The 25,917-nt window shown below is 45.3% G+C and overlaps 1 protein-coding gene across 1 annotated transcript in view; it reads left to right on the forward strand.

Moving 5' to 3' along the window:
• The window catches only part of SEMA3D (semaphorin 3D), a 182,790-nt gene that overhangs the window by 73,296 nt on the left and 83,577 nt on the right, over positions 1-25,917 (forward strand). Inside the window, exons 4-7 of the mRNA XM_083440752.1 lie at positions 7,666-7,728; positions 10,428-10,547; positions 14,168-14,261; positions 21,628-21,756. Coding sequence (XP_083296878.1) covers positions 7,666-7,728; positions 10,428-10,547; positions 14,168-14,261; positions 21,628-21,756 — 406 coding nt within the window. The remainder of the gene's footprint in view (positions 1-7,665; positions 7,729-10,427; positions 10,548-14,167; positions 14,262-21,627; positions 21,757-25,917) is intronic.

Below are 25,917 nucleotides of genomic sequence, written 5' to 3' on the forward strand. Positions count from 1 at the left end.
CCCTGGTTTGCACAAGTACCTTACTGTATGAGGGTGTTTGTGGAATAATATTTCTGTGAGTTCCAAGGCAGGGTGGCCTCAGTCTCACCTCCCAGATTCATGAGTAGATTGGAACATAATTATCCTTTAGATTTCACACAGTTCTCATTTAAAAAAACAAAGTGAAAGGTACTTTTACATTTACAAGGTACTTTTTAAAAAACAAACTTTATTGAGAAATTTTTAAAAAATTAGCAAACATGAAGTGTTGTCTCTCAAGATGAATACATGTGCAGATGTTGTATCTTGCATGCAGTCCTCCACAAGACACATTTTTAAATAAGATATAGTTAGAAATGCGTGCATTGAGCTAAAATACTATTTAAATACACATTTTGTGATATACGGTAATATGGTTTTTTCCACTTTGTGATAAAATTCATACACAAGCACACAGGCACACACACAGAATTTCCAAATATCCCCAGTGTAATACTCCTAATCGATTAGAATTTCCCCACTCCTTCGTAGAGTGATCAAATCAGTTGCATGTTTAGATCCTGAGACCTCCCCAATAAATAAAGACACATTCAACTCAAATTTTAGTTTTGGTTTTTGGCAGAATTTAGGCCACAACTTTTTTGATTACAGATAAGTGAGTGGTTGCATAGGCTCTGGTTCAACTAGCTCCCTGCACCCTTGCAGGCAGCGCTGACCCAGAGCTCCATCATAGGTCAGCCAAGGGTGAACACCTGAGGCAGGTGAAAAGCCTGGGAACAGACTCTGTCCACTCCCCAGATGCTCCCCTGGACTCAGGCATGGGCACAACCCCTTTTCGGGGGTTGACAAAACTAATTTGAGTCCTTGGATTCCTATAAAGGAATACCCTTCACATAGGGATCGGCACAGCTCCGCATCCCTATCCACCTTGAACCAGTTCCTATCCGCAATCTTACAAGTTGTGATGATTTGCAGGCAAAACCCAAATGGCAACAGCCAATCAGCCAAGTGAGGAAATTCCTACCATGCCCCTGTCCCAACGACAGACAACGCATGACGGCATAGCAAGGTCAATTGCTGAAAAAACCTTAAATATAGGGGGAGGTAGGTGGGTGTTCTGATGCATGAGCGAAAAGAGGAAGCTCTACGACACATGCATGGATATAAATAAATTCCTGCTTGGCAGGGGGTTGGACTCGATGGCCCTTGTGGTCTCTTCCAACTCTATGATTCTATGATTCTATGAAATAGGTCCTTCAAACTGTTTGCCTTCTTTCCCATTGGCCAAATTGAACCCCTCAAACAAGGGAACACCAATTGGGCATTGTGGCTATCCAAACGACCCCACAACACGTTGATCTCACCGCAACATGTGCCCTCTGTGAGGAGGACACGATTAATCACATAAGGAACATTCATATTTATCTACATGCAGACATCACTGAAGGCATTTAGGGTGAAGGCAACGCTTTTTAGATTGACCACATAGAGTATCCTAGCCAATCAGCAATTGATTAAGTCACAGAAGGCAAATAAATCTTATTGAGAGTCATACTTTGAGGATTAATTACTTTTTTGGTACCTTTCAAGGTGATCCCTTCCCTTTTATAAGTGAACAGTGGATGCTTTTCATCTCTGGCTCTAATGTTCATGTAGATTTCCCCCTCCACCATTAGGTGTCCACTGAATACCATTTGTCATAATAGAAGCATCAGGTCCTGTTCTAAACCCCGAGGAGCTCAGCCCCAAATGATTGCCACCCCCTCCCCCGCGGCCTGTGTAGGTTGACTCAGAGATACATCCCATTCCATTTAATGGGGCTTAAGTGTGTAGAGGATCACAGCCTTGCAGCACAATCGTATGCATGACAACTCAGAGGTAAGTCCCATTGAGAGCGGTAGGATTTTCTCCCATGCATATCATTGCAGCCTTAATCTCAGAAGCTTGAATAATGTTCCGTACGTACAAAAGCCGTAACGCTCTGATGAGACACAACTTTCTCAACAATGCCTAACAGAAAACTGAACTCATGGGTATCTGTGGTGATGGCAATCTCCTTACTTAGCTGTCAACAGCCTGAAACCGTGCAATATGGGAACCAGATGCTTGCGTGAGAAAACTTTTGATTTGAATATAATACATTGCAATAGCTGAGACTATAATTATATTTTGTTGTAATTAAAGTATTTTTTTTTTTTGTCCCTCTGTCATCGATTTCTACTTTTTCCACAAGCATAATAATTCAAAAGCATATTGCTTCATGTATTGATGGCTGTCCCAGACAGTGGATGTTAAGTTATTTGATGGGAGGCGGGAAAGAACATTTAAATCACCCACTAAGGCTGGACTTCCAATAAAATAATCTACAGGCTGCCTAGTTTTCTCATGGCTGAAGCTGTTGACCATCTAAGCCAGTGCAGTTTGCTTATGTGCCTCTTTGTTCTTGCTTAGCTTTTAGAGTGAGTGAAGTGAGAATACAAACTTTCTCAGTATTTTCACAATGAAAATATTCATTGTGTAAGGTAAATCAGCATTATTTTCTCTATATTGGTGGCTCAGCAGAGACAGAGAAGTCAGCATCTCTGGTTAAGGCTGGAACTAAATAACGTAGCAGTTATTGGGCAGATCCACACCACATATTCATTACACATTCAAAGCATATGACTTCCCCGAAAGAATCCTGGGATGTGTACCAGGGCCACAATCCCCAGCACCCTTAGCAAACTACAGTGCCCAGGATTCTTTGGGTAAAGCCATGTGCTCTACATGTGGGTATGATGTGGGTCCACCCATCATGGCTACTGGTCCTAAGTAGCAGTTCTGAAGCTTATCCCATCCTTTGTGGCCCTCCAGATCTTGCCAGGGATGATGGGAGCTGGAATCCTGCAATATCTGAGGGCCTCTCTTGCCCTATAGCAGTGATGGCCAAACTTGGCCCTCCAGCTGTTTGGGGACTACAACTCCCATCATCCCTAGCTAACAGGACCAGTGTTCAGGGATGATGGGAATTGTAGTCCCAAAAACAGCTGGAGGGCCAAGTTTGACCCTCACTGCCTGATAGCATTTAGCAGTACAAAACATGGGACAGGAGGTCATCCTGCTCATAGTTCCTCAATACTCAATCCACTTCACAAAGTGCAGTGTTTGCAGGGCTGGGAATTGGTGTCATGGCATGATGTTTTGCATCACAAAAGAAGGTGCGCGGCTGATGTTCTCAGAAGCAGCCCTGTACCCGCTGAACCTCTAGGTCATGTCAGAGGTGAGATTTGTACTACAGGCTCTATAGCAAAGCATTTGGCACACAGTAAATGCTGTAAGAACGATGCTCCGCATTACATGTCAAAGCTGCCGAAGAGGAACACTAATTTCATTCCTGCGGCTTCTCCTTCTGCACAAACACTTGCCGCTTTTTCGAGTGAGTAAACAAACATAGGAGCATATCCTCCGATCAGCTCTGGCAGCCTCTGGTCCTCCTTGGGCTGTGGTTAGTTACACGCAGGAAGAAATTGCAGGTTCTGTTTACAGTTTTGCAGAAGAGTCTGTCTGTTTCTGATAAGCTTCTCTCCCAAGCTTATCATTATGGGCCATCGCTACGGAGCAGCATATTTTAATTACTATAAAAGGTAAACTACTATTCTGAGCTCCTATGCCTCCCTAGCGATCCCCATGGGATCTGTGGGTGCCCCAGTCTTTTGGCAGCCCACCCTACCTATTTCAGTCCCCCAGGGCAGATTTATAGGTCTGGCTTTTGGAACGACGGTCTCGAAGGAATCTCTGCCTGTCCGCCTTCCTCTTTAATTGCTCTTTGTAGTTGCACCCCTGGTCACGATACATGTCCCATTCCTGCTGGGCTTGGTGTATATCAAACTCACTTGAAAGACTTCAGCGCTTGAAAGGTACTCCCCAGTAGCAAATAAGTGTCAGAATGTGGTGTTTGTGCTGCGCTGTGTTTAGACTGACCGTGGTTTGCCTTGGCTGGGTGCCACCCGGCCTTGCTCCAGGCTTTCCTCCGCACACATGGGGAGCTGTGTGGGCTTCAAGCGTGTCCTTTGTGTGCCTCGGAATTCAGAGTCATCTGACAAAATACGTTCCGTTACAGGTAGCCTCTGGGGACCAAAGCAGTAAATTGGAATATTAAATGCCTTCCTGCAAATGATACGAGTGTTAAATGACTTGGAAACGCTGCCATATGATATTTCAGATGGATCCCGTGATCTGAAGTGGGAATTAGGTCTGCTGAACAAATAAGCGTGTTTTTATTGTTTAAGTCCCTGCAAATAAATCTGAATTATACAGAGTCTTCTGTTTCTATTGGAAAGAGGCATGCGTATAGAGGCAGTTTGAGGGTTTGCCCGGAAAAGTGTTGACCAACCCGGTGTCTAAACCAACATCATTTATTGTACAATATTGAAATGCTGTGCTTTTAAGAGCAATTTGAAAAGGACAAATGTGGTCCGTGCCTAAGGTGGTTTCCCCCTGTCCGTATTGTGGGCTGTGTAGCTTCTAGCTTACCCACAAAATTGCTCCCCAAAGTTAATGACATTACCACAATGACATGGTGGAGCGTGGTTAGGATATTTCCTAAGTATCATGTGAAAATAATAATAATAATCTAAGAGCATTTGAAATATTTATCTTGAGATAGTTGCATGAGACACCACACTGCTCAGGAGGCTAAGCAAGGATAGGAGGCGTTCTGATTATTGCTGTGGAACTGTTTGCGGGATCCGCCCATGACGTCTGCTGTAATGAGTGTGCTATCAAGGAGCAACAAACCTTTGACCAGCTGCCAATGCTCAGGCTCTGTGTGTTCCGGGAGCCTCAGCCACATCTGGACACAGAGATAAATGGAGGAGACGTTTCCCCAGAACCCTCTTGTGCATCAGCTGCTTTGGCCTCCCACCTGTCACAGACAGAGAGAGAATACATCACAAGCTATTGCTCTTTGGAGCATTGTGGGTCGGAAACGTTTGTTTGGGAACAGGAAATTGTGCTTTAAACAAGAATATTGTGTAACTTCTTCGAAGCTGTGCTGCTGGCAAGGAAGCGTTTTTCAGAACAATCTCTAAAATTTTCTTCATGCAAACAATTTAATAGGGATTATATAAAGTCCTAGTAGTTTAAAAAGGTAAAGGTAAGGGGACCCCTGACCCCACGACTCTGGGGTTGCGGTGTTCATCTCGCTTTATTGGCTGAGGGAGCCGGCATTTGTCCGCAGACAGTTTTTCCAGGTCATGTGGCCAGCATGACTAAGCCGCTTCTGGCGAACCAGAGCAGTGCACGGTAACGCCATTTACCTTCCCGCCGGAGTGGTACCTATTTATCTCCTTGCACTTTGACGTGCTTTCAAACTGCTAGGTTGGCAGGAGTTTGGACCAAGCAATGGGAACTCACCCCGTCGCGGGGATTCGAACCACTGACCTTCCGATCGGCAAGCCCTAGGCTCTGTGGTTTAGACCACAGCGCCACCCACATCCCACCTAGTAGTTTAGAAAAGTACAAAACAATGTTATGGTGTCAAATGCTTGTGAGGTGTTTTCCCTGGCTAATCAGATCTCACTTTCCCTGGTTAATCAAATCTCACTGATTAACACTGGAAACCTATAAATGTCTACTCGGCTATAGGTCCCTTTGACTTTAATTAGATTTGTGTCTAAGTGTCTGCAGGATGTGGCCTTATACAATATAGTGCAATCTTAAACCCCAATGGTGATGGGTGGAGGAGATTGGCATTGCATATACTTGTCTCTCCAGTGATCTCTGCTGGCAGAAAAAAGCACCAGCAGTTATGGGGGTTCTGTCCAGCTTTGCCCAAGGCAGACAGAAAGCTACTGCCGCTGGTTTTTCCATCACTGGTAGCAAGCAGAAAATCCTGAAATGGGGCATTTGGGGGCAGGGTGGGCGCAGTTTAGGATCTTTGGGATCCAAACCCTGCAGCTCTCCTAAGAGGCATAATTCTTGGCCGCTTTACAACAGCAGCCTGAAGCTAGAGCAATAAGAAGTTATGAGACTTCCCCACTCCGAACACACATGGAGACCTCTTTCAAATATACTGTATTTTTCGCTGTATAAGATGCACCCGACCATAAGACGCAGCTAGTTTTTAGAGGAGGAATCTAATATTGTTGAAGAGGAAGGAGGAGGGAGGATCAGGCTAAGGAGCCACCGGTCCATCTGCCTCTTTGGGGAAGCTGGATCTGCTGGCCGCTTAGCAGCGTTGTCCCTGCTGGGGGGATTGGAGGAGGCAGGTGAGACGAAGCGACACTCTTCAGCGAAGCGAGAGGAGGAAAGGAAGGGAGCCTTTACGGAGCCCCTTCCTTTCCTCCTCCCGCTTTACTGAAGAGGCGCTGCTCTGCTCTGCTGAACCCAGCAGAGCAAGAGGGAGAGCTGTGCAGCGCCTCTTGGTCTGCTGGCTTCCCAGCAAAGCAGAATGAGGGACAGAAGGGGCTCCGTAAGAGCTCCCTTCTGTCCCTCATCGTGCATCACTGTGAAGGCATCACAGCAAGAGGTGCTGCGCAGCTCTCCCTCTTGCTCTGCTGGCTTCAGCAATAGCTGCGCAGCTTGCATTCTCTCCATAAGATGCACATACATTTCCCCTTACTTTTTAGGAGGAAAAAAGTGTGTCTTATAGAGCGAAAAATATGGTATGTGGTCGTAGATTTGATGCCTTTCTCCTCCTCTGAATCCCATTTCTGATTACACTGTTAATGTGCTTCTAGTTTCAGTCAAAGGTTTAAAGCAGTTAAAAGACTCCAATATGTGAGATTGCTGTAAAAATGTAGATTAATTGTTTATTTGGCATGGATTAGGTTTCTCTAAGTAGTCAGTTTAGATGTTCTTCCAAGTGGTCATCCTGGGAGAATACTAATGGATGATTCCCATGATACTGGACATTAGCTAATACTAATGGACATTATCCTACTGAATAATCAGTTATCACTGCACTGCTATTAAATCCTTTTAAAGAATCAAGCTAAAGAATGGTCTTGTATGTTTTGACATTTGGAAAGGCCCGTTTCTGATCTGAGCATTGTAAAAAAAAAAAAAAAATTCTTAATAAGAGCTTTTGAAGCATTAACATCACCCCAGTAGTGAGCTAGAGAGGTGAGGTCAGTGTAATCTGTATTTTCCTCCAAATATGACTTATGGAAAATTACTGGAATTAGATTTCAAGAACAGATTCACTGTGCTGCCTCAAACAAGAGATTTTGTTTCACCTGCATTGGGGGTGGGGTGGGGATTGTGAGGATAAAAATGAAGGACCCCATTAATGTTCGCTGAGGGTTCCTCAAACATGTACCGCTTGAAGCACGATAAATTCTGATAGGCAAGTAAAAAGAGGGTCCTGAAGTCAGCTGCATTTGTGAGCACCTTGTGGGACACGACCCTGAGAAGATCAAGAAGAATGGGTCACATCCTGCGTGCTGCTGTGCATGAGTTACAAGGCCAGTTGCAAAGTGGGGGAAAGAGTATCTGCTCAGCTTAATGTGAATGCCTTTCTACATAGAGATCTGTGTCTGCAAGGAGGGAGTTCTGGACATGATTTTTTTACCCCAACCTTTCTTTGAGTTCCTTGAAGGAAGAACAGAAATGCTGATATGCAAAACAACAACAACACCAAAACCCTTACCTATATCAATTGTGAAATCTTCTGATACTAAAACACCTGTTCTAAATTGATTGCAGATCTATTGGCCAGCAACAAAGGACAAGGTGGATTTATGCAAACTAGCTGGGAAAGATGCACAGGTAAGTACAATACATGGAGATGGAAACTGCCTTCAGTTGTGTGGGCACTGTTTAAAATCTGTTTGTTGGTTTCGGCTGCAGTCTTGTCCCCAGTTAAACCCCACTGAATGCAATGTGAAGCATTGTTTGGAAGAGAAAGGTGGTGGAGTCACCGTCTTTAATGCCAAGACTCCCTGTGGAGCAATCCTACATCCTGACGCCGTGACCTTCAGATAGAGACACATCGAGAAGATGGGTGACCCAGTGGGTCACCAGTTGTATTTCTGTTGGTGAAAGTGGCAGCATAAACCAGGCATAGGCAAACTTCCGCCCTCCAGATGTTTGGGACTACAATTCCCATCATCCCTAGCTAACAGGGCCAGTGGTCAGGGATGATGGGAATTGTAGTCCTGAACATCTGGAGGGCTGGAGTTTGCCTATGCCTGGCATAGATGATAATTCTGAAAAAGGAATCAAGTAAAAAGTCACCAATTGTTTATCACCCTCTGGGATCTATATATACCTCACTCCAAAATGGTTTCTTTTCTTCATCCTCCCTTTTACCCCACTGCCTCCTTCAATTATTATTTTTTGATAAAGGCAGGAGGGACGGGACCTCAAACCTCAGCTCAGCTCTAGTACCTTAGTCATGTTCAAGCATGATGGGATGTTAAGAAATTGAAGCCAACTGATACAGAGTGATTGATGCACAAGAGTCAAGCCTTGGTAAGGCAGGGTTTCCTTCCATTCTCTTTTTTGAATGTGTATTTCATAATAGATGCTCTGATCCATCACAACAAGGCATAATAAAGGCGCTTCAAGGACAACGTTGACTGAAGTGGAACTGTGGCAATGCTCCCTGTTGAAGGGGGAGTATTCATTACAGAATGGAGCTTGTAGGTTTCCATCATTCAGCATAAGCTCTTTGAAGTCCGTGAGAGTTGTAAATTATGTGGATTTACTTCATTTTCATTTACGCCTGTTGAAAAAGCCAATTTCTGCTAGGAACGTGCAGAGCACAGCATATTAACCAAAGCAGACTTGTGCATTAATATTACAGTAATTGGTTGATGGCAGAATATTATTATTTTTTAACCAACCCATGATGCTGGCTTATGCAGGAGAAGACAATTGGTCCCTCAAGCCCAGTGCTGTGGTCTCTAACAGTCACAAGTCGCAGACAGATAAACGTGCTCTTGCCTGAGTTGCTTCAATAAAGAAGATGAGAATTGAACAATGGATCTCCTGAATGCCAAACAAACACTGTGCTGAGCTAAAGCCCCACAATCCTCTGGGCACAACTGTTCTTAATTTCTCCATTTCTCCCCACCTGTCCAAACCAGACCATTTTCTTCCCCAGTAGCTTAGTTTGGATGTCATACCAAACCATTGGGCAGTGGGAGGCTTTGTTGGGCAGCTGCTGAGGACCACATCCTTGGGGGGGGGGGCACACCGTTGATCCCCAGAGCCTCATTGACATCTCTGCCTGCTTACTGGTCTCTTCTGAGGTTGCGAGCTGTGGCAAGAGCCAGCCACCAGAGCACCCAGCTTCTGGGTGGTTGTGAGTACTGGGAAGAGAAAGAGAGGGGGGACCCCTAAATGGCCAGTGGAGATCTCAGCGAGGAGGAGATAGACCCACTCAGGGAGGGGGACCCACTGAGGACATTTCTTGAATATAATGATGACATTATAGATCATTAAGTACGCTTTATGGGAATTATGTGCCCTGCCCTGAGATCAAAGGAGATGGACTAGGTCAGGCATAGGGAAACTCCAGCCCTCCAGATGTTTGGGACTACAATTCCCATAATCCCTGACCACTAGTCCTGTTAGCTAGGGATGATGGGAATTGTAGTCCCAAACATTTGGAGGGCCGGAGTTTGTCTATGCTTGGACTAGGTTATATATAAACCACACTTGCCCAAGGGAAGAGGTCTCAACCTCCATCCCCATTATCTCTAGGTAGGGCTGAGAATCTCCTTTGTCTGAAATGCTATCAGTATAGACCAAGCATAGGCAAACTCGGCCCTCCAGATGTTTTGGGACTACAACTCCCATCATCCCCAGCTAACAGGACCAGTGGTCAGGGATGATGGGAATTGTAGTCCCAAAACATTTAGAGAGCTGAGTTTGCCTATGCCTGGCATAGACAATGCTGAGCTAATGGTCTGACTTGGAACAAGGCAGCATCTATTTTCCCTGAAACCTGGAGCCAGCACGGACACTAAAAATTTAGAACCCAATCCTTGATTCCATGGTATGAGCTTTTAGATGTGCAGCGCTCAAACAGTTGTTCTGAGCTGTTCATTGGCTTTCTCTTCCCACTCCATCTCTGCAAATCCATTGCTTCCATCAAGTAGTGCAGTTATTTATTGGTTTGCATGTCCCACCAGACTATATTTAGCGCAAACTACGGTTTGCAAACCCACTTCAGACGATGATTTGTGATTGTGGTAGACTCCCCAATCACAAATCATGGTTTGTCAATTCAGACGCCAAGCCACAGTTCAGCTTCCTTAACTATGGTTTGGTGTGAAAGCTGGGTGTTATGCAATGTTTAGTTTTAAAACAATAAGCCCTGTTTGCCGGCTTTCTGCCAGACATTTCCACAAGTTGTTTCAAACCTTCCTCGGCATCATGAAGTATATTGGCCTGGCAATGGAATGGAATATTGCATAGCTAATGATGATGAATAATTTCTGCCCTTCTTTCCACAATAGACAGAATGTGCCAACTTCATCAGAGTCCTACAGCCTTACAACAGGACCCATGTTTATGTCTGCGGTACGGGAGCTTTCCACCCGGTCTGTGGCTACATAGAGCTTGGAACACACAAAGAGGTAATTTAATCCACTCCCAAATGGTGCATGACAAGGAATGGCTCTAACTTTCCCTCGCATCCATCATTCCCTTGAAAATACAGTCTATGGCCATATAAAAAATGATCTGACAGCCCTTTATACAAACAATGGGGCAATGTTAAGTTTTTGCCAGTCGTGTAAGAACTCATGTTCTCACATTTTTGATGTGTGCATATTGCACGTTAGCAAACCTCTGCGCTCAAACAAGGTGATTAATATCATTCTGCACAGGCTGGCTTTTGTGGGTGATTAATGGTGCAACGGGCCCATTGAACCCAGATGGCTTGCGTGACCTTCCACAGCAGGGAATGGTAGCCAGAGAAAGGAAGCACACTAGATCCATTTAAATGGGCAGGCTAGAGAGCTGGATTTGGATATTGGCAACTCCAGTCTGCTAAAACATGTTTCTCTCTGGACCTCTCTCCATCCTTAGAGTGGAAGCCAGTCTTGGTCGATTGTTCCATCTGGGAGTGGGAGTCTTGCTGCACTTTCGGGGCTCATTGCACTAGCCACCACTGGCACAACTCTTTAGTTGAATGTGGCCCAGAGCTTGTTAGAGGATACATGGAATGAGCATTCCAAAGTACGTTCTACACGGATGCTACAGAAATTGAGCAATAATAATATTAAGTAAAGGAATGGCAAGGCGTGTCATGCCTCCATTAGGTGTGCTGGGGATAGAGAGTTCTCCACCACTGTGTGGGTTTTGTTTAGAGATTGATTGCACATTTAATGAAACAGTGTTGTATTTTGTTTCTGCTTTTGCATCATGTTGCTAATGCTTAATTTTGAATGTTTATGGTCCTCCGCCTCAGGACCTTTAGCTGAAGGGCAGATTCTGAAAGCTTTTAATGTGTAAATAAATAAATAGATAGATAAATGAAGGCTGCCTCTGATGGTGGGAATGACTCTGAGACACATAGTCAGCACCCCATTGAGACAAAAACAAAAGGGGGGGGGAGTGGGAGAGAAGGAATTTATCGTGCAAGAGCCTCATAGCTGCAGTAGGCTTCCTCTACACAAAAGCCAAGCTGTGCTGTGGTGCCAAGTTCTTTCTATCTAATTCTGTAGCTTCAAAGGGCCAGATGACCATTATCCTAATCTTTGTAATTATCAAACAACACACTTGCGATTTGTTGCGAATTGAGACTCTAATCTCCTGTTGTGGAAGCAAAAATCTCAAAATGTTCTTCCTTCCTCTAATGAGCTTTTCATGCCTGCTGGTCAGCCTTTGAGACCTGCCAGCTACCTGCCGTCTTGGGCCATTCTGTAGAAAGATAAATGTCTGGCTGGAAATCAGATGGCTTACAACCTGGTTTTAAACTATGCAAGGCTCTCTCCAGAAGGGTCAGAGAGTTCAGCACAAGGAGATTAAAAAATCTAGGCCTTCTGCCATTGCAGTCGATGCCAAGTCTAATTTCATGGAAGCAAGATGGCCGTGCCTTTGGTTATCGTAAAACTTACAGATGTGAGACCTACCCGGCTGAATCAGACTAGAGTTTCAGCCAGAAGCCCCCGGGGAGCTTACAAAGTGGGTAGGAAGAGTGCAGCTATCCCTGGCTGTTCCTTCCTGCAGCTGATCTTAACAGGTATACTTCTTTGGAACATGGCAGTTCCATGTTGCTATTGCCACCAACTGCCTTGCCCTCCAGGACACCCCAAACCCTTCAGGTTTGGGCCTTGCAAGCTTATGTTATCATTGACCAGTCATCCCACACATTTTTAATCAGGAACCTTGCATGTAAAAGGTTTGAATAGTTAGTCTTTCGTTATAGCATGTTAGTCTTTCAAAGCAGTCTCCTGGCACCGTTCAGGTGAAGAGAGTCGTGAAGAAAAGGAGCAGCCTCAATTCACAACTGAACCGGCAGATATGAACTCTGAGTTCAGGTGTCAAGTCTTTTCCCTAAGCACCAACACCTCCATTCTCCAGAGACTCTCCTTTTCCTGCATCTGCTACCACCTTCTCCAGCCAGAGACAGCTGTAGAGAATGTCCTGGTTTTTTGCATGGGCCCGGGAAGAGGTAGTGCCCTTCCCTCTTTCCCTTCCTTGGATCCCAGCACAAAGTGAGAGGATCGGGCTCACCATGCTGCAAATAATAATAATAATAATAATAATAATTTTTATTTATACCCCGCCCTCCCCAGCCAAGGCCGGGCTCAGAGCGGCTTACAAGCAATAATAAAAACAAGATGAATGATTACAACTTAAAAACAAAAGTAAAATACAACATTAAAAAATGGAACATTAAAATATTAAAATGTAGCCTCATCGCAGGAGGAGAAGGAAAAGAAAAAAGAAAGAGAGGGAGGGAGGGAGTCAAATTGGCTCCAAGCCAAAGGCCAGGCGGAACAACTCTGTCTTACAGGCCCTGCGGAAAGAAATCAGATCCTGCAGAGCCCTGGTCTCATGAGGCAGAGCGTTCCACCAGGCCGGAACCAGAGTTGAAAAGGCCCTGGCTCTGGTTGAAGCCAATCTAACTTCCTTAGGGCCCGGGACCACTAGGGTGTTGTCATTTGTGGACCTTGAGGCTCTCCGTGGGGCATACCAGGAGAGGCGGTCCCGTAGGTACGAGGGTCCTAGGCCGCGAAGGGCTTTAAAGGTCAAAAGCAGCACCTTAAATCTGATCCTGTACTCCACCGGGAGCCAGTGCAGCTTGAAAAGCACAGGGTGAATATGCTCCCATGGCAGAGACCCCATGAGGAGCCTCGCTGCAGCATTCTGCACCCACTGGAGTTTCTGGGACAGCTTCAAGGGAATGGAGGAATGGGCAGTCCTTTCACTTCTGTGACTGGTGGGATGCCTCCTTCACCTTCCCTCACTGCAGGAGGCAAGAGTAGTAGCCAGGCAGTTGAGTTGAAGGGGGTGGAAAGTACAAGACCAGCCTGTCAGTTCAGCTGCAAAGTTGTGGGGAAACTTTTATGTGAGTTGTCCTGTTACGCTGTGCCTGCCTTTGCTTTTAGGATGATAAACATGTCAATACACATATATGTTGTGACCAGGCTGTGGCTCCATTGAGCACAGTGTAAACCTTGTACAGTGGTGCCCCGCAAGACGAATGCCTCGGAAGACGAAAAACTCGCAAGACGAAAGAGTTTTTCGTTTTCTGAGTTGCTTCGCAAGACGGATTTCCCTATGGGATTGCTTCGCAAGACGAAACGTCTTGCGCCTTTTTTTAAAAACCGCCAATGCATTCCTATGGGAAACCGTCAATACACAGTGGTGCATAACGAAATACACACAATACACACTCGCATAACGAAAAAAACTCGCAGAACGAATTAATTTCGTCTTGCGAGGCACCACTGTACTGTGAACGAGCAGAGCAATCACTGAGCATCCCATTGCTACGCAGCTTGACAGAGCTCTCCCCTTGCCCAAACTAGGCTGACTTGTAAGATATACAGCATCACCAGTTTAATGCTTTGCTTTTCAGAGACAAGAACATAAATCTGCACATGAAAGGGCAATATTAGGCAGCTATAGAAAACGGCAAAGAAAATATGAGCCGTATAATTCAGTTTGCTGCCTTTTCCTATATGGGCTTTTACGTTAGAAATCAGACTGCTCCTGGACTAATGAAAATATCCTTTTTACACAGGATGTGGCGTTTAGATTTGATGCTCACAACTTGGAGTCTGGCAGACTGAAATGTCCTTTTGATCCTCAGCAGCCGTTTGCATCTGTCATGGCAGGTAAGAGTTTAGCAGAAGCAATGATTTCCCGCTCATCCTGGTATAAAAAGAACATTCAGCTTAAAAGCTGGTGTTGCATATTGGCTGAGTGACTCTTATGAACCAGGAAGTTCCCTTTCCTGTAATGAACCTGCTATATGGCAAACTAAGACTCAGTTCACTTTCCCCCTCTCCTGTCTCCAGCATTAGGCCAATAATGGCAACCTTCCTTTGCAAGGTTGTCATAGGTATTACGATGCACGCACTTGAAAGCCGCATATGAGGCAAACACTTGAAAGCTGTCTATAAATAAATGCCAAAATACCTACATGAAGAAATATACCTCTGAATACCAGTTGCTAGAAAATGCAGGAGGAATGGGAGTCATGGACTAGATAAGCCACTGGCACGATCCAGCAAGTTCTTTATTGGTTTTTAGTATTTTGGTGAAATATACTAGGTAAGATTAAAAGGATAATTCCTTGGATGATTAAGATCCAGGTTTGGAGCAACTGCTCTTTGGTGAGAGAGCCCTAGCAGAGATTTGAAATCACAAAATATGCAGCAAAATACAATGCAGGAATATAGACTGTTAGAGCTTTGAAATATAAGTTGCTTCCTGCTTCCCTTAGCATAGAAAGGGGCCACATGTTTGGTAAGTTAAGACCTCTTACAAACTCTTCAAAGCTCAGATACATGTGCTTTTTCACACAGCATTCAGAAAAGACGGGCAGTAAAACCCGGGCAGTTCCAAAGTAGCGAGAGTTTTAAAATTATTTGTATAGAAATATAAAAATGGCTTACTTAAGCCGTGCACCCCAGTTTAGACCTCCTTGCTGGTAGGGTTCACATGGTACAATGGGAGAACCAAGAGCTTGGTAGCCCTTCCTCCCAAGGTAAGTGGGGTGACCTAGCCTGGCAGGACAGCTTACTCTATGGTCTTAACCCCTTATGCATTAATTAGAGTTAAGCATGTTGGTTACATTAGCCTGGATATCCCACACTCTTCTATGGTTATTATGAGCTGCTTCCAGTCATATCTGAGCTAGAGCAATACTATGCAGCTTCATATGAAATACTTATCCAATTTATTTGTAGTAAAAAAAAAGGTAAAAGGTAAAGGACCCCTGGACAGTTAAGTCCAATCAATGGGGTACGGTGCTCATCTTGCTTCAGGCTGAGGGAGCTGGTTTTTGTCTTCAGACAGTTTTTCTGGGTCATGTGGCCAGTATGACTAAAACGCTTCTGGTGCAACAGGACACTGTGACAGAAGCCAGAGTGCATGGAAATGCTGTTTACCTTCCCGCCATAGTGGTACCTATTTATCTACTTGCACTGGTGTGCTTTCGAACTGTTAGGTTGGCAGAAGCTGGGACAGAGCAATATGAGCTCACCCCGTCTTGGGGATTCGAACCACCGACCTTCTGATCAGCAAGCCCAAGAGGCTCAGTGGTTTAGACCACAACGCCACCTCCCGTCCCGTGTATTTGAATGTATTTTAAGAATATGCCTGTCATAATCAACATAGCCAGTTTTTCCAAGCTCCTTCATTTATGTTGTATTTGTGTGTGCATTTCTCTCTGGGCTTCTCCACACTGACCTTTCTTCATCGCTTTCCAGGCACAGGCCATGCTGTAAAGCTCCATTTCTGAGTGCTCTTTTCCACCTCCAGAGCAGTCTCCATGAAAACCTGCTCTTTAAAGCTGAACTGGAGCAACCAGCAATCCAAGGAAAACCAGAATTGCCATTTGTCGTGCTCCAGCTTTAAAGAGAGGGTTTTCATGGGAAAAGCTCCAGGGCAAAAAAGAAAGAAAGAAAATTAAAATTACTCGGAGCATCAAAGCATGGACCTGTGCCTGGAAGCGAGCAAAAGTAAAGTGTGGACAAGCCCTAAGGGACACACATTCACTTGCAGAAAGACCTGTTTCTTACTAGGGCTGAGTGAAAACAACTCCCCCAAATTCTCTACTCTATTTGTAGGTGGCACAATTAGGGTGAGTGGGAATTTGTCAAATAGATTGGGGGGGGGCTGATATTTTCTTCCTCTAAGGTATTTTGGCTCCCTCAATGTAGAATGAAACCCTTTTTAGCTCATATTGTGGAATGAAGGATTTGGTCAGAAAATCATTTTTTTCTGAGAAATTTCGACACAACCCTGTGTACAAAAATGGCTGCTAACCTAGCCCCACTTACTTGGAAGTAATGAAGTCATTGAAAGGAATAGGACCTACGGTACTTCTGCGTAGACATGATTAAGCTTGCACTGTAATACACGGCATGAATGTGCAATATCGCCCGGTCTTCTTCCTGACTTTGAATCATAGCTTTGAGTAGAGTCAGAGACTCGCTGTCATGCCCTGTAAGACTAATTCCTCTGTTTCTGCATGTACTTTGGCTATCTTTGTCACAGTTATTGTTTCTGAGCACCTCCACATTTTCATTACTTGTCCATCAAGTTGTATGCTTTACAGAAGATAAGAGAGATCCACCCTGGCATTCTTACTTGTGCCAAAAGAGAAGTTTCTTTGAAGGATTGGTCACAGTGTATTTATAAAAAGAATATGACTAATGTTCACCCTTTATTCTCGGATAACGAGATTGATGATTCCTATTGCCTGACCCTGCTGAGGTCCCAGACTTCCATTATTAAAAAACAGCAACAATAGGACTTGCCTGTCTCGGAATGTTTTACCTCTTTTAAATGACCCTAAAGCATTCTTTAAAGACAGCTTGGAAAATTCCCCTAGTCTCCCTTTTCTTTGATACAAAGGCAATGATTTATTATAGAATTAAGCAATGTTCTAAGAAACATTGCTGCACCTTTGAAATGTCACAAGGAGAGGGTGCATCAATAGCTGAGTTGGTGGAAGCACAATATATCTAACAATGAATCTGTTCTGCAAACAGAGTCCACTTTTAGGATGTGTCCAAGTGTCCAGGGCTCAAATTGCAAACCCTGTGGCCAGAGACTCCAGGGAGGCGGGTTTTTAAGGATACCTGCTGTAATGGTTCTAGGGGTTGCTCGTGCGTAAATCGGCGCCACACCTGGGTGGGTTGCCTGAGTGAACCTTTCTGTCTGGACAGCCACTTGCCCGTGGCTGTCTCAGTCACTGGCAGAATCCGTCAGTGGGCGTTCCTAGAACTTCTTCCAGCATAAAAGTTATTTGACGCCTAGTCTTCACCTACTCTCCCTGCGTGGAAGCCTTCTGCGCAGGGAGGGTGTGGGCACTGGGGGACCCGTGCTCTCCCCGCTGGTCCCCGGCGAGGAGTCTTGGAGCCACCTCGCTGATTCCCCCATCTGCTCCCCTCCTCCACTGGTGCTGTGCTGATTTCCTTCCCCAAAAGATGTGCTGCTTCTCTCCCTCCCGAGACGCTCTCCGGAATCCCTCTGGAGCCCTCCCTCTCCCTCTGGCTCTGATGGCAGTTCCCTGACACCTACCAACCAAGGCAAGATTTAAGCGAAGGGAGGTGGAGCCAAATGGAAACCGGCAGTTTAGGGAACTGAACCAACTATGTCAGGCACCCCATGAGCCATACCCTGGATCGCCTTCCTATATCAGTACAAATCTACATCTGAGTTACAGCAGGGAAGGGATTCAAACAAAATGTGAAAAATAGGCCGGAGGAATGCACAACAACCTGGTCAAAGACAACTATTAATGCAGATATTTTACAAGTGAGAATCACTGCTGTTGAGAGAGGAACCATTTTCCCAAAGGCAGCCTAGAGATGATGATGATGATGATGATGATGATGATGATGATAAACAGTCTTAATGAACAAGTTGCGCCATCACTCTTAAACATAAAGTTCCATTTTAGAGCAGGGGAACATTGAGGCTCAGAGATATGCAACTTGTCCATTGATCAGTCAATTAAAAATAGGCATGAGAACATAACATGACCTGTTGAATCAAGTCAAAGGCCCATCATCCCTATCATCCGATTCACATAGGACCCTACCAGATGCCTACGGGAAGACCGCAAGCAGAACTTGAGAGCAACAGCATTCTTCCTCACTGGAATTCCTGGTACTGTGGTCTTTTTTTGTTACTGGATAATTGAGATCCAGAAATCCTGTATGATCTTCTGTCCACCTTCTGCCCACAGCCATGGCAAGGCTTTAGCCCCCTTCAGGTCAGATGTGAATTGTGGTGTAACATCTGCTCCCTCTCCCTTGATTGGCAGGTGATCTGAGCACTTTGGGGTTGACCAGGGGAACTGACAGCTTTTAGTTCAAGCTTCTGCTCAGGAGTCATTGAAAATCCACTGCTTCTGTACCACCAGCAAAGGGTGGAAAACAGTGCTCATTTTGTGCCAGGATTTGGGTACAGAATCATCGTATCCTAGGCCAGGCCAGCTGAAATCAAAAGCTCCCTGCATGGCAACTGTTTTATTATTGTGCAGTGGCTCATGGTGTGGTTTGCTCTGCTTTCTCCACATCACCACAAACATTTGGAAAGGCAGACTCTCGTACATTAGATGGAATTGGTACAGCAGCTTTCTGCCACCACTTAGACTTGGAGCAACTTAAAGCAGACTCCAATGTGGCAGTGCCAAAGGCAGCCTTTAATCTCCAGCTCATGGAAGCTGCACTCTGCCAACTATATGGCTGGCAGTGAACAGCTTGCCCACCCCATCCCCACTAACCGTGGTAATTTGGGGGTGCTGGGTGGATATTTGCACCCCAGCACTGCATCTGCGGTGGAGGAGACTGAGAGGAGACATGATAGGCATCTTCAAATATCTCAAGGGCTGTCACGTGGAAGAGGGAGTAAGCTTGTTGCAATGGAGGGTAGGACTCAAACCAATGGCTTCAAGTTACAAGAAAGGAGATTCCAGAAAACATCAGGAAGAACTTTCTGACAGTAAGAGCTGTTTGACAGTGGAACAGACTGCCTTGGGAGGTTGTGGACTCTCCTTCCTTGGAGGTTTATAAGCAGAGGTTGGATGGCCATCTGTCATGTCTGCTTTAGCTGAGATTCCAGCATTGCACGGGATTGGAGTCCCAGCTCTACAAGTCTATGATTCTATGACAAACTGCATCTCCTCAAATTCCATCTTCTATACAACTATTAATGGTACCTTCAGGGGTTTTTTCCGATGAACATGGTGGATGTGATAGCAGGACTATAGAAATGGCTTCCAACTGTTGTTGCTTGTATATGTTTCTCTGTGAAATCTGCAGCTAGAGAGGGTCTTCTTCTTGCTCCGTACACACACACACACACACACACAGAGAGAGAGAGAGAGAGAGAGAGAGAGAGAGAGAGAGAGACTTTTCTCTCTTAATGAATCTCTTTGGGCTTTCCTTGGAGTGCCCTCAGCTGTTTTATCTGAGACCGAACTCCTGCAGTCACTTCAGATGTCCTTTAGTGGAAGTTTGGCAGCAATGGCACCTGGGAATTCTTTGGAAGAATCGCATGGAGAAAAGCTGATGTGTGAGCCAACGTTTGAAAGGGAAGGACACTCTAATGATGCAAAATGGAAATAAATCTGGAAATGACTTAAATGAACATTATCCTTTTTTTTGGAAACCCGCTTGACAAAGTGCACCCAAACAACTTAACTGATGCACGCAAGCACATCGCTTCTTACGTATGCCACTGTTATTTCACTGTTTCATGTTCTCTGTCTTCTAACAATCCATGATCTCCTTGCTCTTCATAGGAGCTAACAGGCATGCAGGAGATCAAAGAACAAGCCAAGTGCTGAAAGGTCCTTGTCACCAGAGGTTAAAGCAAGATGGGCTGTTTCTTTTAACCCTTTTATCAGTCACTGAGCATGCCTGTCAGTTAGCAGACATTAATTACACCATTCATTCTTCATTACGACTCCTACCTTTCAGAATGTGTTGTGATCACTTCACAAAGGACTTGTGTCATCTGAAAATGGGGAAATTAAAAAAACACACTCTTCTGTTTGTTTATAATAATAATAAGCAGACTGTATACACATAAAGCATACTTCGTTTTATCAAATTTCTATAGACACCATTAGATGTAATGCTAAAACCATGACTGATGCTGAAAACAGCCTCTGGAGATCTTACCCCCTCTTCCTTTCTATACTATCTGGAAGAGTTTGCCTTGGGCTCTGACATTCTGCATTCTTCCTCCCCTCTCCATATCATCGGCTGCCAGTTGCAGAGAAGAGTACAGGACCGGATAAGTTTTGCTAAATGTTGCATGGGGGCGGGGAGATAAAATGCACAGCTAGTGCTTTGTATGTCAGCCACATGTTTACAATCACATCTGGTTTGGCCCTAAATCAAGGATTTGGACATTTTCACGCTAGACTTCTTTTTTAAAGTGTTTTGAAGTTGTTCGTTCAGCCATTATAGACGGTGCGTACAGAAGTTGGTAAGCTCAGGTGTCCACAGATGACAAACGGTGTTGGAATAATTTGAAAACAATGGGGTCAAATGGATATAGAAAAATAAGCAGAGACAGAGGATTTGCTTGGTAGGAATACTACATGCAAATCATGTTTTGGATAGTGCAACAAGCTCACAGCTATTGAATGGAGGGTTGTCTGTCTTCCTGTCACTTGATGCAATAATTAAACTGCTTACAAGTCTTCTGCTTTAAAGTGCTGCTCCTGGTTTTCAGTATCAGCTGATGCAAGTGAATTTGTAGATGGATTCGGAATGCTGTCTGAACAGAACCTCTGGATACGGAAATGGCATCGTTCCCTCAATGTCTGATGTGCCCTTGATTTCCCCCCAGATGTTGTGGGACTACAACTCCCATCATCCCTGAGCTCTGTCCTTGCTAGCTAGGGGTGATGGGAGTTGTAGTTCAACCAGATCTGGGGACCCACAGGTTGAGAAAGGCTGGAACAAAACAGCACCACACATGCGAACAAAGCACCCACAGGTTAAGTGGAGCCCTGAGATTTGCAGAAGCATGTAAATCTTTTTTTTAAAAAAAGTCTATTAAGTGGGAGAAACTCCCAAAACACCCCAGTAGTGTGATCCGAGTGGCTGGGTTTTGGGGGGCTGTGGGGGTGCAAAGCAGACTGGAATGGAGGAGGGGCATGGCTGACTGAATGGCACACTGCTACATTTTGTTGCAGCTGCCACTTGCTCCTCTGAATTTCAGATTCAAGGGACCTACAATGGGAGGTCATGCCCTCCACTCTCCGATTGTGAGCATTTGGGTGCCCACTGGAATGCTGGAGTAACTGAGCAATCTAGGCAGGTTGTTGTTTTTTAAAATGAAAGTAAAGTTTTTGGCTCCAGGGAGGAGAAAAAACAACAACATTTGCAACGGTTCTGAGAACACAGGCCTACATGCCTCTTTTGAGATTGTCTGCAAAATAAGAGCAACCACTGTCTGCATGCCTTCATCCTAAATAATGTGTTTCTGTTTGTTTTCCATTTGTAGATGAATATCTGTATTCTGGAACGGCCTCTGATTTCCTTGGCAAAGACACTGCTTTAACACGTTCTCTGGGTTCGTCACAAGACCACCATTACATCCGGACTGATATTTCAGAACATTACTGGCTCAGTGGTAAGAGGACTAAGCACTAGTCACTAGGGAACACACAGTCTCTGTTTTTGAGCCCAGAAACCTGTTTTACTGCACAGTCTAGTTGTCTTCTATACAACTGCAGACACAGACATCCTGACGTATTTCCTTCTGTTGGGTTCAAGGCCTCAACCCAACTCTCCGCAGGTGCTCTGATGAACACCTGGAACTTCTGTTCAGGGCAGTTCCATGTTTGGAATAGATATGTGTATGTGCGTAACTGTTTGTGCCACTGCAGCCAACAAATTACCATTGAAATTTACATCTCTAAAGGTAAAGGGACCCCTTACCATTAGGTCCAGTCGCAGATGACTCTGGGGTTGCGGCGCTCATCTCGCTTTATTGGCCGAGGGAGCCAGCGTACATCTTCTGGGTCATGTGGCCAGCATGACTAAGCCGCTTCCGGCAAACCAGAGCAGCGCACGGAAACGCCGTTTACCTTCCCGCCGAAGTGGTGCCTATTTATCTACTTGCACTTTGATGTGCTTTTGAACTGCTAGGTTGGCAGGAGCAGGGACCGAGCAACTGGAGCTCACCCCGTCATTGCGGGGATTCGAACCGCCGACCTTCTGACCGGCAAGTCCTAGGCTCTGTGGTTTAACCCACAGCTCTAGCTCTGCAGAAATATCAAGAAGCCATAAAATCCTGGCCTAGGAGAGCAGCTTGGAATGCAGAGCCCACACTTCATTAGGGATCCTTGATCTAAGGCAGATTTAATGCTCATTGGCAGAGTAGCCCTGGCATCTCCAGTTAGGGCCGGGAATATTCCCTTCCTGCAACCCTGGAGAACTGTTGTTAGTCACTGGTTACACAATTGCTGAGCAATATGGAGCGATGATCTGCCCCCAAATAAGGCCGTTTCCTGTGTTCCAGTTTTGCCTAGGCAGGAAGGTACCCGAGGAAAACAGAATGTGCATCAAAGTTAGACATTTGTGTTCTAATCTGGAGTTTTCCAAATAAACCTGGCTGCAGGTACAATCACACAGGCTTCCAGATGCGAGCTCCACACCAGCAGGTGGGGCTTGGCTGTACTTCTCTGTTCTTACACCCAACCATTCCTCCTCAATTTTCCGTTCTGGGTATGCATGCAGATGTTTTATACCCGCACATCTAATTGAAACGAAAACAAGCAAACGAAAACAGAAACTGTGCAAGAACAAACACTACCGGCTTCAATTATCATGTCTCACAATGGGCGAAATGGAAGCTTGTGTTGTTGTTTGGGGTGGGGTGTTGCAATTTCAATTTGCATTTATTATTATTTTTTAAAAAGTTAATCCTGAAGTCTTCAGCAAGAGTGATATTTATTTGCCTTGCTTGTATAAGGCTTCTGCAAAAATGACAACGAGATTCTTCACAAGATCTGTGAAGTAGTAGCTGCAGTAGCGTTTTTGTCATTAATGTATGTAATGGAGGAGAGCAAGAATGTTGCTCCCTTCTCCCTTTGCTGCAGGAGCCCAGCAGGGCTTTGGGTAACGTGGTTGATCTGGCTTCACTTTTTACTGGCACCACCCACCCAATTTAGGAATGCAGCCTTCATGTATGTCTTTTAAACACTTAATTTTAGATCAGAACCAGTTATCTGTATCTCTCTGAAACACTGAGGTTGAAATCCAATCTCCTTAGATAGGAACGTCTCTCTTTTGGACCATAAAGGTACATTTCATGCCTGCAAAAAGCAGTTTAAATACCACTAAGGGGAACATTAAAAGAGCTTCCTAAATGGAAGGACTGCTTTTCCTTTCCTAATAAGATAATTTTTAAACACTAGTGAACGCTTTTAAAAATCACCACATGCACACACACACACATATACACACCCTCTCGAGCAATACCCCAAACCACAGACACAGATTTAAAGACACATTATATACACAGTCCGTCAACCGAATATTTAAATGTGTTTCTTTTGGCCATTAATTGTCTCTTCCATGGAGGACCGGGCTTCCCATAATTCAGGGTTACTGTGCGGTTGTGATGGATGACTTGCAAAGCAAAGATCTCCAGACCAAAAGAACATGGGGACTTCCCAGCAATGCACAGAAGGGCCATTGTATGCCTTGCAGCCTTCAGCAAGACAATGCCCTGCTTTTTGAATTCTCACTCCCTGGCAACCTTCATTGTATTTCTGTGCACTGATCCTGTATCCTATGCCCTCCTTAATGGCAAGATATGAAGCCACCCCTGGAGGTAGAATCATAGAATCATAGAGTTGGAAGAGACCACAAGGGCCATCGAGTCCAACCCCCTGCCAAGCAGGAAACACCATCAGAGCACTCCTGACATGTGGTTGTCAAGCCTCTGCTTAAAGACCTCCAAAGAAGGAGACTCCACCACACTCCTTGGCAGCAAATTCCACTGTCGAACAGCTCTTACTGTCAGGAAGTTCTTCCTAATGTTTAGGTGGAATCTTCTTTCTTGTAGTTTGGATCCATTGCTCCGTGTCCGCTTCTCTGGAGCAGCAGAAAACAACCTTTCTCCCTCCTCTCTGTGACATCCTTTTATATATTTGAACATGGCTATCATGTCACCCCTTAACCTCCTCTTCTCCAGGCTAAACATGCCCAGCTCCCTTAGCCATTCCTCATAAGGCATCGTTTCCAGGCCTTTGACCATTTTGGTTGCCCTCCTCTGGACATGTTCCAGTTTGTCAGTGTCCTTCTTGAACTGTGGTGCCCAGAACTGCACACAGTACTGGTGTCCCATCTTTTTGTCACTGAGCTCTTTTCTTGCACAAATCTGATAGAAATCAACGGAAGTGGCTCTGAGTGGGGAAGCCCCCCGCCATAGCAGACCCATGGTGGCTGTGCAGCTGGCCTAAGTAGTCAGAAGGGGATGGTAGGAATAGCCTCGCTGAAAGGTCACAGTGATACCTGCTTGAGAAATGGCTCCATGCAAGCAAGTGAAGAGAAATGGGAATTGGAAGCAGCTTTGGAGCTTCTGGAAAAAGGTAGCAGAAAAGAGAACTGAAGGCGAGACCATCTGTATCTCTGCCCTGGAATGAAGAAAGAATCAGGGAAGAGGTTAAGGACAACCTTTGAGGACACAGGGAAGCATCATAGCAACAACTAGATGGAACAGCTGAAACAATGTCCCCTCTCCATCCTCCCTCTCTTTCACGGTGGTGCTGGAGTGAGCCTCTTGGGCTTGTTGATCAGAAGGTCAGTGGTTCGAATCCCTGTAACAGAGTGAGCTCCCATCGCTCTGTCCCAGCTCTTGCCAATCTAGCAGTTCAAAAGCATGCCAGTGCAAGTAGATAAATAGATACCATTGTAGAGGGAAGGTAAATGGCATTTCCGTGCACTCTGGTTTCCGTCACAGTGTCCCGTTGCACCAGAAATGGTTTAGTCCTTCTGGCCACATCACCCAGAAAGCTGTCTGTGGACAAACACTGGCTCCCTTGGCCTGAAAGCGAGTTGAGTGCCGTAACTCCAGAGTCACCTTTGACTGGACTCAACCGTCCAGGGGTCCTTTACCTTTTTGCCTTTACTGTGGCAGGCGCACAGTCTAGAGAAGATATAGTTGTGACACAGATGCGATTGCAAAGCTGCTCCTCTTGACTGCCTCTTGGGTCACACCAAGACCATGGAGAGGGGGACGTCACTTCAGAAGTCTCTTCGGAGGGGAAGCACTAGCAATGGAACTGTTACATCGTGCGATACGTATTTCTCGTTGGCTGTTGGGAATGCGGAGATGTTCCCTGGCTTCACCATTTAGTATTTTTGAACACGGACCTTTAGGGCCAGAGCAGGTGCTTTCATCCAGTGTTGCTTTACAGCTTGTTGCTTGTGGTTTCGGCACAGGAAAGCTCATGAGAAGCCTGGCCTTGGCTCTGAAAGAGTTCTCGATCCTGTTGAACTGCCTGGTTGTGGGATTCTTATGGGCCACATCCTTCTGGGTCACCCTATTGAGCTGAGGCAGACATCCATGTATTGCACAGATGTAGGAGCCAGCCTTTGGGGAACCACACTGCAAAGGGAACCATATTAGAATCATAGAATCATAGAATCATAGAGTTGGAAGAGACCACAAGGGCCATCGAGTCCAACCCCCTGCCAAGCAGGAAACACCATCAGAGCACTCCTGACATATGGTTGTCAAGCCTCTGCTTAAAGACCTCCAAAGAAGGAGACTCCACCACAC

Source organism: Podarcis tiliguerta (genome assembly GCF_965153285.1).
Source record: "Podarcis tiliguerta genome assembly, chromosome: 5".
NCBI lineage: Eukaryota > Metazoa > Chordata > Lepidosauria > Squamata > Lacertidae > Podarcis > Podarcis tiliguerta.